Source organism: Antechinus flavipes, chromosome 1, assembly GCF_016432865.1.
Source record: "Antechinus flavipes isolate AdamAnt ecotype Samford, QLD, Australia chromosome 1, AdamAnt_v2, whole genome shotgun sequence".
NCBI lineage: Eukaryota > Metazoa > Chordata > Mammalia > Dasyuromorphia > Dasyuridae > Antechinus > Antechinus flavipes.
Window position 1 is genome coordinate 3657310 of NC_067398.1, and position 16238 is coordinate 3673547.

At 51.9% G+C, this 16238-nt stretch overlaps 1 protein-coding gene across 3 annotated transcripts in view; it reads left to right on the forward strand.

Moving 5' to 3' along the window:
* CRHR2 (corticotropin releasing hormone receptor 2) overlaps positions 1-16238 on the forward strand; it is an 84397-nt gene that overhangs the window by 42491 nt on the left and 25668 nt on the right. The window contains exons 4-10 of one of the 3 annotated variants that reach the window (XM_051977854.1): positions 6802-6887; positions 8554-8660; positions 8989-9106; positions 10648-10801; positions 11456-11516; positions 14890-14962; positions 15411-15588. In XM_051977854.1, coding sequence (XP_051833814.1) covers positions 6802-6887; positions 8554-8660; positions 8989-9106; positions 10648-10801; positions 11456-11516; positions 14890-14962; positions 15411-15566 — 755 coding nt within the window. In that variant the 3' untranslated portion in view covers positions 15567-15588. Of the gene's footprint in view, positions 1-6801; positions 6888-8553; positions 8661-8988; positions 9107-10647; positions 10802-11455; positions 11517-14889; positions 14963-15410; positions 15589-16238 lie in introns of those variants that run through there. The other 2 variants (XM_051977833.1, XM_051977843.1) reach the window with 2 other exon arrangements.

The window sequence follows — 16238 nt, forward strand, 5'->3', positions numbered from 1 at the left end:
TGCCTTCTTCGGATCTGGCCAATGAGCTTCAGAGGAGAGAACCCACACACATACACGCTGCAGAAGGCTGACTTGGAACTCGGTGCTGCTGGAGGAGGGCATCACTCGCTCACCGGCCGTGTCTGGGCTTTGCTGGGAAGGGCCGGCAAACCCATGGTTTTCTCCCGTCCCATCTTCCTCCTCCCGGTTCCGATGACGTGAGCCACTAGAAAACCCCGAACAAGAGAGAAGCGAGGCGGAAGGCCCTTCTGGTCCCCACAGGGGGAAGAAGGAAGCAGGCCAGGCTCAGAGAAGCTGAGGGCCATCTTCTCCCTCCGGTGACATGGGCTGCGCCCCAAGCCCAGAAGCCCTTCCCTGCTCAGCCCTGCCTGGGCTCCCTGCCAGGCTCAGCTTGAGCCTCGGCTCCTGCAGGAAGCCTTCCTGGCTGCTCAGAAATCACTGCATATATATTTTAATTGTAAGGTGGCCCAGGTCCACCTCCCTTCTCTGACACATTAGCCTGGTGACCCTAGATAAGTCCCTTACTCCTCCCATGCCCCCGGGCTCCTCCCCCAGCCTGTAAGCTGCATGGGTCACCTGGGTTCCCACTATCCCTTAAATCCCAGCTCCAGGGCAGACCCACCTCCTACCTGCTCTAGAACGTTTCTCTCTCGGTACCTCCAGTACTTGGCACGTGGTAGGTACTTAACGGATGCTTGTTGAATGGGATCATACATACGTGAGAGCTATTACTCCTGGGGGCCCCTAAAGGAGAAACATAAGGTGGCTGGACCAGTGCTCCGGCCCTGCCCAGGCCCCAGGACTTGCCGGAGCCGGCTCTGCCTGCATGTGGAAAGACCACGAGCCTGCTCCATTTCCTCCTGCCCTAATGCCCATGGTTGTCTTGGTGGCACACAAGCCACGCCGATTCTCAGCAAGGTCATGGGCATTTCCATGGTAACTAATGCAGCCCTGGTCAGAAATAGCCCCTGCGTGTGCTCCCAGCCTCCCGACTCTCCAGACTATAATGGAGCTCCATGGCCATCTGGGGTGACATACCTGAACATTCGGCCCCCTCTCAGAGGACAGTCTAGCTCCGACCTGAAGCCCCCGCCAGAAAAGGACCCCCCAAGACAGCCCTTGTGCTCCAGTCACCCCACCCGGCCTGCCTCTCTGTGGCGCTCACCAGTGCCCCAGTCTCGTGAGGACCCCCCCCCAGGCACACTCCCCAGAGTGAAGGAGCCAGAGATCAGAAGAGCCTGAGAAGAGGAAGAGAAAATGATCCCGGGCAAGCTCCTGTCCCATGAGGTCACGGTCAAGGACACATGTGAATGACCTGTCTTTGGTGAAGAGAAGGGCTCCCTCATCGGGGGCTGGGGCAAAGGGTGGCAGAATGGGGCAGAGTGGAGGGATGGGGGGGGAGCTCACCAGGGATGGACTCCATTCCTCAATAACATGGAAGGCAAGTGAGGAGGGGGTGCTGGCGCAGGTCTGAGGAGAAAGAGAGCTTGGAACGGCCTGGTAGGGTGTCCAAGGGACAGTGAGGATGAACTCACGCTCGCCACAGAGGTTGGACTTGGGGAGGTTTGTGGTGCGCTCGGGACAGTCCAGCAGCTCACAGGCAGGAGCGAAGGAGGCTGAGGAGGCTCCGGCAAGGGAGGGAGGGAGTCTGGCGTGTGTGTGTGTGTGTGTGTGTGTGTGAGTGTGTGTGTGTGTGTGTGAGTGAGTGAGTGTGTGTGTGTGTGTGTGAGTGTGTGTGTGTGTGTGTGTGAGTGTGTGTGTGTGAGTGTGTGTGTGTGTGAGTGTGTGTGTGTGAGTGTGTGTGTGAGTGTGTGTGTGTGTGTGTGTGAGTGTGTGTGTGTGTGTGAGAGAGTGTGTGTGTGAGTGTGAGTGTGTGTGTGTGTGTGTGTGTGTGTGTGTGTGTGAGTGAGTGAGTGTGTGTGTGTGTGAGTGTGTGTGTGTGAGAGTGTGTGTGTGTGTGTGAGTGTGAGTGTGTGTGTGTGTGAGAGTGTGTGTGTGTGTGAGTGTGTGTGAGTGTGAGTGTGTGTGTGTGAGTGTGTGTGTGTGTGTGTGTGTGTGTGTGTGTGTGTGTGTGTGTGTGATGTTACCCATTTACAAGCAGGAGCTGAGGGAAGCTGCTTGTGGTTCATATTCGGACTGTTCAGCCAGGAGGGGTGAAATATGAACCAGAGCAGGGATTGGGGGGAGGCAGGGGACGGAGCTCCTCATGATAGTTAGGGTGGGAGAAGGGACCAGAAGAGGCAGGAGGGGCGCTGCTATCAGAGAGAAGAATTGGGGAGCTCTGGAGCCCGGGGCAGAATCGTTCTTGTGGACAGTCAGACGCAGGAGGGAAACCTCCCAGTTCTGGCTGAGGGGAAGGTGGAAAAGCTCCGAAGGCTGATGCCCTGAGAGGCCAGAATGATGGTGAGGACAGGGGAAGGCATTTGGGAGGGACCCAGGTAAAGCCTCGAGGGACAGCAGTGCTTAAGGGCAAGAGGCAGGCGTGGAATAAAAAAGAAGGCTGGGGAGAGTCTGAAGTAGGAGGAGTTTGGGGAGGAGTCTCATAATGCCCGTCAGGAGGCCATTAGTGTCACGAGCTACAGACAAGGGAAAGAAGATGGAGAATGAGAAAAGGCCTTGGTTCTCGCAATTTGGAGCTCGTTTCCTTTGCTCTTTCAAGGGGAGAAGGAAAGCCAGCTCTCAGGGGCTGAGGAAGAAGCAGCCGTGGAATCCTTCCCTTCTCTGCAGAGGAGGGAAACGTGGGTGTGGAATCTCACCCAGGAAACCCGCCCTGCTTGCTTCTGCCAGACTTTCCTTTTTAATATTTGTTAATCGATCAACGAGCGCTTATTAAATGCCTGTCACATGTCAGGCACTGTGCCCAGTACTGGATACGGAAAAAAGGAAAAAGAGTTCCTCAACTCAAGGGGCTGGCAGTCTCGGGAGGCATGTCGAACAAAGTGATGAGCTTTTAAAAGGACTAAATGTTCCGTGTCGTATGGAAAGAGAGGGAAAAAACCAGCTTGAGGACGTGGCAGGCTCAAGGAAGTGTGGCGGGTGTTTCTTTATAGGGAAAGGGAAAGGAGCCAATAATAATAGCTAACATTTATATAGCACCTACTAGGTGCCGAACACCAAGCTAAGTGCTTTACTCTTATCTCATTTGATCCTTACCACCTTGTGAGGTTATCCTCCCCATTTTTCAGATGAGAAAATTGAGGTAAACAGAAGTGAAATGATTTTCCCAAAATCACACAGCAAGCATCTGAGGCTGGATTTGAACTCGGGTCTTCCTGGCTCCAGGCTTGTTCCCTGCACCATTTACCTGTTTCTGTAAAACTGAGGTTAAAACATAGAGATAGTCATTGATGAGCGTGTCAGAGGGAAATCTGGACCAAACTTATCTAGCAGACAGAGTGGGAACTGAGGAGCTCAGTGAGAGTGAAGTTATCAGCCCCTGGATCTTGGTAGGAGAGATGATGGCGGGGGAAGAGGTAGGGGAGAGGGGCAGTTTCCCGGGTGATGACCAGAGGATTGTGGGGAGGGTGAGGACCAATCAGTCCCAGAAAATGACCTTTAATAAGCTGTTAATAGATTTTCATGATTCCAAGAAAATAAAACAACGTAGAACCAGCTGGATCCCAAGTGAACTCGAGCAAACATTTGGTCAGTTGTTGTCCTTCCTTCTCCAAGAGGATCACAATGATATCACCGCGGCAGAGCCGAGGTCCAATGTGTGCGACTGTGGCTGTGCAGACCAATACAAATAGTCCGTATGAGCATTTGAGGCAGATTCTCTAGATTTGCACAAATATTGTCAGTGAGCTCCTCCCCTTTCTGGTCTCCAGGTAGCTATTTGGGGTTCTAGGTATTGTGTGGATCAGAATTCTCTCCACATCCCATGTCCCGAGCCCCCATTGGTGGGTTTTACTTTTACAGTCAGTCATGGAACACAACTCCCTCCTATCTTCTACATGTGAAGCCCAAATCCCAGAAAGAACCTGTAGGCGCCCAAGGTCACACTTGGGATGAGTTTTGGAGCCAAGATTCCTATGCAGGACCTTTGATTCTGAATCTCTGTTCTACACCGCCCTGCAGACAAGGATCTGACGGGGACTCATGCCAGAACATTGGGTGAAGGGCTCCCGGGCTCCCAACACTCATGGTCCACGTATTTTCAGAAAGACACAAAGTCACCACCAAGTGAGAGTAGAGGCCCTCTGGGACATTGGGTAGAGGACTCCATAAAACTCTTGTGCCCAAAAGAAAGTTGCTGATTTTGCAGGGGAAGTTCACCCAAGTGGGAGGGCTGTGTCTCTACTAACAGCCAGAAAAAGTATAAATGGCTCCATGGAGACATCCACCTTCAACCCAAACAACTTTTCAACTACGGTTATTTGAGAAGAATGAGCTTATGGAGGCCGCTGAAGAAACACCCGGAAAAATCTACTTCAGAGGGTTACAGGGCCTGCTGGCCAGAGTTTAGGATTTGCATTTTCCTTGTTTGGGGGATTTAAGTCTGTTTAATTTAAGCCTGTTTAAGCCAATTGGAGCTCACCGGAAAGCTGAGGAGTCAACAAATAAGCTCGATATAGCACCAAGGGAACGGGCCATCCCATCAGCTTTCATGGGCATTCTTCATAGCTGGCATGTGGCTGGTTGAGACTGGTTTCATGGAGGACAATCGTGTTCTCGTGTCTCATAGGGGCAGGGATGTCGACAAGATGGGAGGATCCCATAATCTGGGAGAGACCCAGTTTGGCAAATCCCATATGGCTCCGGTCTCTCCCTTCTCCAATCCAAGCTAGAGTCAGCTGCCAAACTGATATTCCTCTCCTCAGAGGCCATCTGGACTGACCCCCTTATCCTAAGGCAGGTAAAAGGAGACCCAGACAAGGAAGTGGCTTGCCAAGGCCACAGAGGTAACTTGCAGCTGAGTCCCCCTCAGACCAGTGTTCTGCGATCTCAGCGGGCACCCCCATCCTTTTACTCAGCTGACGTGGGAGGACCTTTGTGGTGCTCTTCCTTCCCAGGGCTGCCAGCACAGAGCGCAGCTCCGGCAAGCTCACAGAGAATCTGAGACCGAACAGTGCCCCCGAGGCTGCCCAGGTGCTTCTCCCAACCTCCATTGGCCGTCCTTCAGGTGGCAGACTTCCACAGTCTCCGGGTCTCCGTGGGTGTCTTCCTGGCTTGAGAGCCCAGCCAGGACCGCTCTCCCTGGCAAAGCTACCCACCGAGCTGCTTTTTGTAATGACCGAGTTCCAGAGCAGTTGTTAAAAAGCAATTCCTTTGACAAAATGCTCGCTCCGGAAGCTCCGCAAGGGAGAATTAAATCCATCGCGCAATTCGGTGCCTGTCAGATAGGTGGAAGCGACTCTCAAATTCCCTTGGATTGGGGGTCCCGGGCTTCTGCCCAGGTCTCAGCCCCCTCCGCCTTTGCCTGGCGCTCACCATCAGCATTGCCCCGAGTCTGTCACTTATTAGCTACTCATGTATCTAGAGCAAACAGGGACCGAAGTCTTCTCGGCGGCGGGGATGATGGAGTCAGCCCTCCCTGCGCCATCTCCATGCGCTCTGGGCCCCAGCCACGTGCTGCTGAGAGCTGACAAGTGGGCAAGTCGGCAAATGGGCAGCGCCCAGCCTTCGCGGCTCCCCGCAGGGAGCGATTCATTAGTGCTGAGAGTTCATAAAGTGGGCGGAAATGATCACGTGACTGTGCTTCCGCTTGGGCCAGAGGCAATTGTGACCCCCAGCCAGTTGCATATCCATCCACTGGATCCAGTGGGATACAAAAAATGGCGAGATCGGGGACGGCCACCGAAGGAGGGCGGAGAGGGCCAACCCAGGAGTCGGGAGGGCCTGAGTTCAAATCTAGCCTCAGACACTTCCAAGCTTGTGACTCTGGGCAAGCCAGGTCACCCCGATTACATAGAAATAAATGACGGAAGCCTCCATTGGTGTGGGAGGCGGCAGGACAACAGTGGTTTTTTCAGCCATAACTGGATTAAATTCAAAGTAAATATGAGGAAGTGAATAATAATCCAAAAGCCAGTGGTGAGAGGTGAGAGTGAGAGAGCAGTGGGAAGATCCGGGCTCAATATGAATGAACCAAGCCGAGTTCAGAGCCAGGGGGACCTCAGGACGTCCGTGGGTGCTTCTGGGCTGACACTGGCTCCTCTGTAAATGAAAAGGGCGGCCCCAGAAAGTCCTTCCCGGCTTGAAATCTCAGCTCCTACGATCCAGACCCTTCCTGAGCCCAAGGGCACAGACCTGAAGGTGGCACCTGCCCCCAGGTTCTCCAGGTGGGGCTGGGGGGAGGGGAGAGAGGGGCTGAGGATCCCCCAGGCAAGCTCTATCTCCAGATGTTTCAGGGGCTCCAAAGCTCCTCACTCAACCAGCCTGTGTGACCTGGTGCACTGAATTAAAAATAATTCTCAAATCAAGTCCCTAAAAAAGAGAGAAAAGACAAGGAGGGAGGGAGGAAGGAAGGAAGGAAAGGAGGGACGGAGAAAGGGAGGAAGGAAGGGAACAAGGAAGGAAGGGAGGGAGGAAGGGAGGGAGGGAGGAAGGAAGGAAGGAAGGGAGGAAGGAAGGAAAAAAGGAAGGAAGGAAGGACTGAACAACGATTGAGGGTCTAGCACTGCGCTTAGGACTGGGGATACTGAGAAAGACAAACCTCAGTCCCTTCCCTCACTTTCTAATGGGGGAGATGGAAGCTAATAGCAAGCCCATGACACAGTCCAGACCACACTCCAGCCCCGTGTAGGGGCCCGTGTTCTGCCTCCCCCTCCCCGCCAAGCGCCCCCTGTGCTTGTGTTGCAGGGAATGCTTACCGAGAGTGCACCGATAATGGGACTTGGGCCTCCCGGATCAACTACTCCCAGTGTGAGCCCATCTTGGATGACCAGGTGAGTGGCCCCTCCCCCACGTGCTCCGCGCCCCTCCCCCCAAGGGAATAAGCCCCACCCCCAAGCCTGGCTGACTGCGGCTTCTATCGCAGAACTCAGGGCGGGGCTCATTCTTTCTTGGCCCCTCAGCCCAACATGGGGGAGGCAGGAGGGAGGAGCTGGAGCGCTAGCAGAATGGAGCAAAGAGCTCCCTTCCTAGGCCCCTCCCCTTCGATCCCAGGGAAGTGGGCAACAGGCAGACGCGGCCCTTTTCTGGGCACAGGGAGCTCACCTCCAGCCCGCGGGGAAATTCATCTCCATCTTTTGTGCAGACTCCCCTCCCCCCCAATTCTGACCACGGCTAGAAATAAGGGACCGCCCAGCCGAGTCCCGCAGACAGAAATCTTTCTTGGGGACCTTTCCAGGAATTAAGTTCACCCTCAAATAATGTTCTTCAAGGACAGAGGTGTTACCACTGAAGTATAGTGTGGTGGGGAACCGAGACCCGAGTTCAAATCCTGCCTTGCTTCTTCCTCCTGTCTGCTCCCCTCCCCCAATCCCATCAGCAAAATCCAAGGGAGTCTCTCGGTAGCTCGGCCTCTCATTCACTAAAGGGAGCAGGTCCCCTCCTCGGCACTTGGAGCACGGATGCGAGGCCATTTAAAGCCTTAGAGAAACTGAGTCACTGCCTCTCAGGCTTCCCGGCCTCGAAGGCCCGGAGCAAGCCCTTTGTTGCCCACTGGCGCTGTGGGGACACCTTTGACGGCTCCACAAACGGACTCAGAGCAGACCTTTCCACTGAATCCGAACTGATGGGATAGTTCCCCTTTTTTCCTTCGCTTCCTTACATCTAGACAATGACCAAAACAATAAATCAAGGCCCGACTTGTAGTTTTCTGTTCTCGCTCTGGCCCGTGACCTTGGGCATGACGTTGAATCTCAGGGACCCTCAGCTTCCTCGCGAGTGTGGGGGCTGGGAGGGGCTGCTCAGGACAAAGTCTGGGGTTTTCTGACTCCTGTCAGCCGAGCGCCCAGGGTGGGAAGTCCGGCCGGGCAGGAGCTCCCTCGGTGTCCCCTGCCCGGGTCATTCTGTACCCGAGAAGTCTCTCCCCTGGTGGCCCCCAATTCCATGCAGTGAGTATTAGGCGGGAACTTTGGGGATCCGGGGAGGCTTCGCTGACAAGAGAGCCCTCGAATTAAGCCTTCGAGGCTGGGAGGGCAAAGCTAGAGTGAGGCAGAAAGCTTCCGGAGGGCCGATAAACAAGCCCAAGCTGGCCCCCGAGCCGAGGACACTGGGAGACAGCTCTCGTGACCTCTAACTCATCCCAGTTCTGAAGAAGTAGTGAAATGAGCAGAATGGGTAAACTGAGGCCCAGCCAAGTCAAGTGCATAGGGATCTCACAGCTGAGAGTCAAGGTTTGGCATCTGGCCCCTAGCCTGGTAACAGAAAACAGGGAGATCCTGGTGTCCCCCCCCCCAGCAGGCTGCTCTGGACCACCTCAGAAAGAGTCCAGAAGGAAACTCGGGGGCGGGTCCATGACTCCTTGCTCACGAGGGAGCCCCGTGGCTGGGCCCGAGTGGTCTCTGGGGAGTCGGGAGCGGGGGCAGCTTCGTCCCTGCACCCCGCATCCCCCGAGTGCCGGATCATCTCCCCCGTCTCTGCCTCCGTCTATGTGTCTCCCCACAGAAGAAATATGACGTGCACTACAAGATAGCGCTCATCATCAACTACCTGGGGCACTGCATGTCCATGGGGGCTCTCCTCGCCGCCTTCCTGCTCTTCCTCGGCTTGCAGTGAGTCACATCTCCTCTCCCACCCACCCCCATCCTCGGGCTCTCTCCTTCTCTGCCCCTGACTCTGTCTCTCTCAGCTTCCTTCTCCCTTCGTCCCTCCTCCCCCATTCCCGTCTCTCCTTCGACCTCTGTTCTCCTCTCCTCCCTCCCCCCGGCTGGTGGGACTAGGGAGCCACAGCAGTTTACTGAGTTGGGGTGGGGGATGACAAGGCCTTGGGCTTTGGGAAGACCCTTTGATGACTGAGTGAAGGATGAGCGTACTGGTCTGGTCTGATGCCCCCATGGAGGCTCAAGCCTCCTTCCTCCCTGCCTTCGCCTCCCCATCCAGGAGCATCCGCTGCCTCCGGAACATCATTCACTGGAACCTCATCACCACCTTCATCCTCCGGAACCTCCTCTGGTTCCTCCTGCAGCTGATCGACCACACTGTGCATGAGAACAACGAGGTACTGGGGCGGAGGCACCTTCCGGGGGGGGGTGGCCACGGGGCAAAGGCCAGTGACCTCCAGTAGAGGCCAGGGAACTCTGATTTCTGGCGCAACTTTAGGCCACAGTGGGCACAGGGCGGCTTGTGGGCGTTTGGGAGGAGAAGCCGGGATATCAATCCATGAGGTAACCAAAATGCTTTCACTTCGTTAAGTACAAACTAACCCCAAAGTTCGGACCCCTAACCCGAGCCAGACAACCCTTCTGCGCCCCAGAAGATCCAGAAGCCGATGCCAGCAAATGGCTTCTCTAGTCCCCAGTCAGAGAGACCTCGGGCTAGAAGAGATCCCAGAAGGCATCTGGCTTAACCTCCATTTCCCAGATGGGGAAACTGGTCCCCAAATCGTGCTTTGTGCAATCGTGGACAGCGAGCTTTGGAGATGGGGCAGAGGGCGCAGGTTCTCAGATTGGGAGCCCAAGCTCGTCCCCTGCTTCTCTGCCCTGTTGCTGTACAGAGACTAGGGAAGCCGCTGTTTATGCAAAGTGGTGAATCCCCTGGAGTTTTTTGAGTGCGCGTTAAGTTTGGTTAAACCCTGCCGGCTCTGCCCCTCTTGGCTGCCCCTTCTCAACTGCCTTTTGCTCTCTGCTGGGCATTTTGTTCATTTTTATTGGTTCCTTTCTTTTTCTTCTTTTTTTGCATCATTATCACAGTGTCCACAGATACACAATGCATGTGCACACACACACACACACACACACACACACACACACTACTTCTCCTCACCCCTCAAATATGAATCCTCCCTTGTGCCAAGTAAGCAAAATAAAGCAAAAAAAAAAAAAATTCCCTCCGGCCACATCCCCAAACAGAAGCCATCCCTCTTTGTTGGGAAGGGACGCGTTCTTTCACGCAGCCTTCAGAAGCCCGATCGGTCTTTGTGTAGATCCTAACTTAAGCCTTTTGGAGTTGTCTTTACAGTATTGTTGATGCTTTAGAAGTTGTTCTCCTGGTTCTGCTCACTCCACCCTGCCTCAGTTCATGCAAGATTACTGATCAGACAAGGTCCCGTGGGGGAGGGGGGTTGAGAGCATAGCTGAAGAGGTCACCCTTGGCAAGAAGGAGATGAGGATAATGTAGGAAGGCTCTGAGAAAACAGGGAGAGACAGAGACAGGGAGATGGGATGTGGAGGGCTGGAATCCCTGCCTCATAGTCTCAGCACAGTTAAGAAAACCTGTCAAAGATCTGCTTGGTCTGTTGGGAGAACGGTCGGGGGAGGGGGGAGCCCAGGCAGAGAGAAGAAAACGATTTGGCGCCCTGAGTGTGTGCTACGTGAAATCAGGGATTAATCAGTGTAGACCAGGACTGCGGAGGCGGAGAGCCAAGATGGAGGTGAGGATGCAGTCGATCTCACAGACGTTGGTTAAGCCCCACTGAGAGCCAAGAGGGGCCCCAGTGGTAAGGGGAGGCCTCTAAGGGCCCTTCCCGCTCCAAGATTTCATTAGGAGAGATCGGAGCATTTGCCTCGAGCCTCCCCGACCCCCTCTGTCCTCCCTGAGCAGGCTTGGTGTCGGTGCATCACCACCATTTTCAACTACTTCGTGGTGACCAACTTCTTCTGGATGTTCGTGGAAGGCTGCTACCTGCACACGGCCATCGTCATGACGTACTCCACAGACAAGCTGAGGAAGTGGGTCTTCCTGTTCATTGGATGGTGTAAGTGGGAGGCGGGGGAAGGGGGGTTGTCACGGGCCACCCCTGAGGCTGAGGGAAAGGTCCTTCACCATTCTCCTCGGTACCAAACGGGCAAAAGGCAAAAGACCCAAGGTCTGCTCTTCCTTCCATGGGCAGTTCCGCATAGAGAGAAGCAACAGAGAGACATAGAAGATACAGAGAGAGAGAGAGAGAGATGGAGAGAAACAGAGAGGCAGAGAGACACAGAGACAGAGACAGGGACAGAAAGACAGAGAGAAGAGACATAGAAGCGACAGAGAGAAGATACAGAGAGAGACACAGAGAGAAAAACAGAGACAAAGAGAGAGAAAGAGAGACAGAGACAGAGAGAATAGAGAGGGAAGGAGGGAGATGGAAGGAGGGAGAGAAAGAGAGGGAAAGAGAGAGATGGAGGGAGGGAGGAAGGGAGAGAGAAATCTTTTTTCCCTCCACGCCTACTTGTGATCCCATTTTACTTTAAACCTAAGTTGGTCTGGAATGTGGCCAAATGGAAGAGAAAATTCCGGGGTATGATTGTGCGCCCTGCTCATGGAGTGCAGGATAAGTACAAGGGGGCTTTGCCCGTCGTGCTGTAACTCCCCCAGTTCTTTATCACACAGACGCCTCTCACAGCTCTAATGCGGGTCTTTCTTTCAGTCATCCCCTGCCCCATCATCATCGCCTGGGCCATTGGCAAACTCTACTATGAAGATGAGCAGTAAGTGAAATCACATATTCTTCTGTGTGTGTGGGGGGGGGGGGTCCTTGAGTCAGTACCTACTCACTTGGATGAACAGAGGGAAGCAGTAGGAAAGAAAGAGCAGGTGTTCATTAAGCAGAACCCATCTCTACTTGGTTCTGGAACAGAGTGCGATAGGCTCCCAGAACGGCATCTGTCAGGACTTTAAAGACGCCACAGCCCCATCCCTTCATTTCCCAGATGAGGAGAACGAGATGCACGAAGGATGAAGGGGCTGCCGAAGGTCTCCTAGGCGATAAGCAGCCTCCTCCCCTAGGGTTTCACTCGTTGGCCTGCGTTGGCTGGGCCCAGGGAAGGAACGCTGCTGTACTTTCCTGACTCAGTTTTTCAGATTCTAGAATAAGATTCTGCAGAGAGTTTGCACCAGGCTTAGCAGGAGACAAGACTGATGTGTGAAGCAAAGTCCTTCCACTGTGGGAACTGGGAAAATGCCCACGGGTCATCCATGTTGTAGACAATGGGGAGCTAGTTGGAGAGACTCTTTTTATACATTGTGTGTGTGTGTGTGTGTGTGTGTGTGTGTGTGTGTGTACAGTGTGGGTAAAATTGTTGACCCCACAACAAACCAAAGCCAGAATCTGAACAGAACCCCCAAAGAAACCAGAACTATCAGAACCAATAAGGGTTTATTGAGTTTCTCAGCAAGAGAGCCCCACTTGGAGGACAGATTCTCCCAAAGAATAAAGGGACAAAGCTTAGTATAAGTTTCTCTTAAGGCAGGAAGTGAATTGGGTTTGGGAGATCTTCGGATTGGACAAGGCTTGGTGACGGGAGCTCGCAGGCTAGGAATAGGGGATGTGGTTCCCTTCATTGGATTCTTCAGGTTAGCTCTCACGTAATTCTGCTCTAATTGATAGGACTGTGCTTTCTAAACAGAAAGGAAGGCTGAAGACAGGGTAGGGGCTGCAGTACTAGCAGGATCGGGGGAAAAGTAAAGGAACTCCAGACAAAATTGGGGGGTGGAGTGGCACTAAATGGTGTGCTATTTGGGGCACCGGGTTTGGAATCAGGAAGACTCATTTTCATGAGTTCAAATCTGGCCTCAGACAGTTTCTAGCTCTATGATCCTAGGCAAGTCACTTAGCCCTGTCTGCTTCAGTTCTTAGCTGTAAAAAAATAACTAAAGAAGGAAATGGCAACGTGCTTCAGGATCTTTAACAAGAAAACTCTAAATCCAACTCGTGGAGAGTTGGATGTGATTGAACAACAAAATACATGTGTATAATCTGTGTGTGCGTGCACAGATCTACATACACATACAAGCACATGCCTACATATTATCCTTTCGGGATCCTAAAAATGGTGAAGGACTAGGAGAATTTACGCGATTTTCCAGATGGGGAAACTGAAGCTCATAATGGAAGTTCTCGGCCAGGACCACGTAGTGCACAATGAGCTAGTTAGGACCAGAATCTAGGACCCTTGAATGGCAGCTCAAGATTCTCATCACCAGACTTCACAGCCTTCAGACTTTCAAGAGTCAGAGACTTACTGCTATTCCTAGGCTCTCAGTCCCACCCAAAAGCCTTCACAGCAAGGCAGCTGGAGGTGGTTTCAGGAACCCCCCCCATGCAACCACTGGAGTTGGAGTCACCAGGGAGACGGTGGGCAGAGCCGCAGGATGCAAGGTATGCAGGATGAAGGAAAACAAAGGCACCCAGGATTCTCTTGGCCCTTCCCTCCACAGAAAACACCTTAGAGAGAGAGAGAGAGAGAGAGAGAGAGAGAGAGAGAGAGAGAGAGAGAGAGAGAAATAAGCACAGGAGGGAAGGCTCCGTTATTCAGAGTGCCCCTTTTCAGATACCCTGTATTCTCACCTGGGTCTGAAAATGAGTAAAATTGCTTCATAATTCCATGCCAGCATCTGGCCTATCACCACCAGTAGGAAAGTTTCCTCTTCCTGGTTCTTAGATGGCCATCACACCTTGACTACTCTTCTTTCTCATTTCATGTCCCTTCCAAAAACCATAGAGAAACTCAATTTCCAATCTATCAGGTGCTGTCTCTGACCTTGGTGCTGATTACACTCACTATATTCACATTTCCCCGGGCCGTGATACCGATTGTCTCCTCTCTTTTATCTCCCTTTCCCTCCCTTCCTTGGGGAAGGTGGTTGGAGAACGCTTGACTGTCTGGTGAAATTTCCTACCATTGGAGGAGAAATGGACATTTCACTAATGTCCTGGCCATGAAGTCATCGGGGCCGGAGCCTTCCATTTGGTGACATTGAACCAGCAGTACTGTTTCCTCCAGCAATCCAAATTTTTTCTTTTATCCTGAATCTTTTATCCACCTTGTGACTCCACATGCAAGGAGTCATGTCATCCCCACCAAATGTGATGTTAGGCATCTAGGAACTGGGGAGAGAATCACTAAGAACATGAAATCAAAAGGCACATTCATGAGAAATGACCTCCTGAGGCAGCTAGCTAGGTGGTACAGTGGATAGTGTTGAACTTGGAGTCACAAAGACCTGGATTCAAATCTGGCTTGAGATACTTACTGGCTGTGGGATCCTGGAAAAGTCACTTAAGTCATGTCAGCCTCAGTTTCCTGCTCTGTAAAGAGGATAATAATAGCACCTGCTTTATAGAGTTCTTGTAAGAATCAAATGAAATAATATATGCAAAGTGCTCTGCAAACTTTAAAGTCTACAAATGTTAGCTGTCTTCATTCTTCTTATTATTGCCATGTAAATGAGGAGTGGAATTCTACTTTCAAATTAAGGTCACCTCATGTCATGGTCCTTCCTTCCTTCCTGTCTGCCTGCCTGCCTGCCTTCCTGCCTTCCTGTCTTCCTGCCTTCCTGCCTCCTTCCTTCCTTCCTTCCTTCCTTCCTGCCTGCCTTCCTGCCTCCTTCCTTCCTTCCTTCCTGCCTGCCTGCCTGCTTGCCTGCCTGCCTGCCTTCCTGCCTCCTTCCTTCCTTCCTTCCTTCCTTCCTTCCTTCCTGCCTACCTTCCTTCCTTCCTTCGTTCCTTCCTTCCTTCCTTCCTTCCTGTCTGCCTGCCTGCCTGCCTGCCTTCCTGCCTCCTTCCTTCCTTCTTTCCTTTTTTCCTTCCTTTCTTGTACAACTTTTACACTTAACTCAAAGACAAAGAACTGGGGCTTGGGCAGTTAGAATAGATTCAATTACAGCATCGAGTCAAATATAAAATACTAAATAATTATCTGATTTTTCTCATTGGTCAAAACGAGATTTGCAGGGTCCAACTTCGTCTTCCACAGGGGCTGGCTAGCTCAGGAGTGACAGCCAAGAAGAGCCTCGCTCAGATCTGTGCTAACAGAAGCTTCCGTCTGCACACACATTCATATTGGACTCTTTCCTTTACAGATGCTGGTTTGGCAAAGAGCCGGGGAACTATGTTGACTACATCTATCAAGGCCCCGTGATTTTGGTGCTCCTGGTAGGTCCATAAGGAGACATTAGCCATGAGTGCCTGAGTGATGTCCCCATGGTGTCTGACATTTCAGTAAAAGGGGGTGAAGAATCCGTGGAGGGAGCTCAGGTTACATTTTCCTAAGGGCTGAAGTCATGGGCTCAGACATTGTGCTCCCTGACTTGAATTCTGAGAGGCTGCTCAATCAGTTAATCAGAAATAGACTGAGTCCCTAGAGGAGTGTGCTAGGTCCTGAAATAGATGATTAATCGATCTGATTCTGCCTTTGTCTCTCCCTTCTCCCTCCTTCCCCTTCTCTCTCTCTCTCTCTGTCTCTCTCTCTCTCTCTCTCTCTCTCTCTCTCTCTCTCTCTCTCCGTTTCTCTGTCTCTGACTCTGCCTTTCTCTGTGTCTCTGATTCTCCATCTCTCTCTTTCTATTTCTCTGTCTCTTTCCCCCACCATGACACTCCACAGGAATTGTCTTTAGCCTGCTTAACATTGGTTCATGACTCAGTGCTCTCTAGAGCCTATAATCAACTTGTTCCTAAGTCACCAGACTGTCTTATCTCTCCATCTTGTCCACAAGGATGTCATGAGAGACTTTGTCAGATGTTTTTGCCAAAAATCTAAATAAATCCTTTCTACACTTACCCGTCGGTCTAGTCCTCCCCACTAAAAATAGAAATGAGGTTTGTCTAGCTTGATTGTTCTTAGTGAACTCATGTGTTCGCCATTCATTCCTTGCCACCGTGTTCTAGTATTTTCCAGGGATTAAAGCCGAGTTTCCTGGTCTTGGGTTTGCTCAAGACCTTCTCTTTTTTGGAACTTGAAATGTTTCAAAATCCGCATCCAGATCTGCTCTACTTCCCTAGTTCTCCAGAACTCCTCAAAGATTACTGTCAGTGATCAGAAACCCTCCCTGCCAGTTCTCTCAAAGGTCTGGGAGCCTTTCAGGGCAGCTGGTGTTCTGTTGCCATTTCCTCACTGATCCTGACCTTGTTTCACAGAGCTTTTTATTTACAAAGCATATGCATGGGTAATTTTTCCAATATTAACCCTTGCATAACATTTTGTTCCCAATTTTCCCCTCCTTCCCCCCTCCCCCCTTCCCAACTGCAGGTAGTCCAATACATAGTTAAATATGTTTTTAAAATGTGTTAAATCCAACATATGTACACATATTTATAAGTTATCTTGCTGCACAAGAAAAACTAGAAAGAAAAAACCTGAGAAGGAAAACAAAATTGCAAGCAAACAATAACAGAAAGAGTGAAAATGCTGTGTGTGGTCTACACTCAGTTC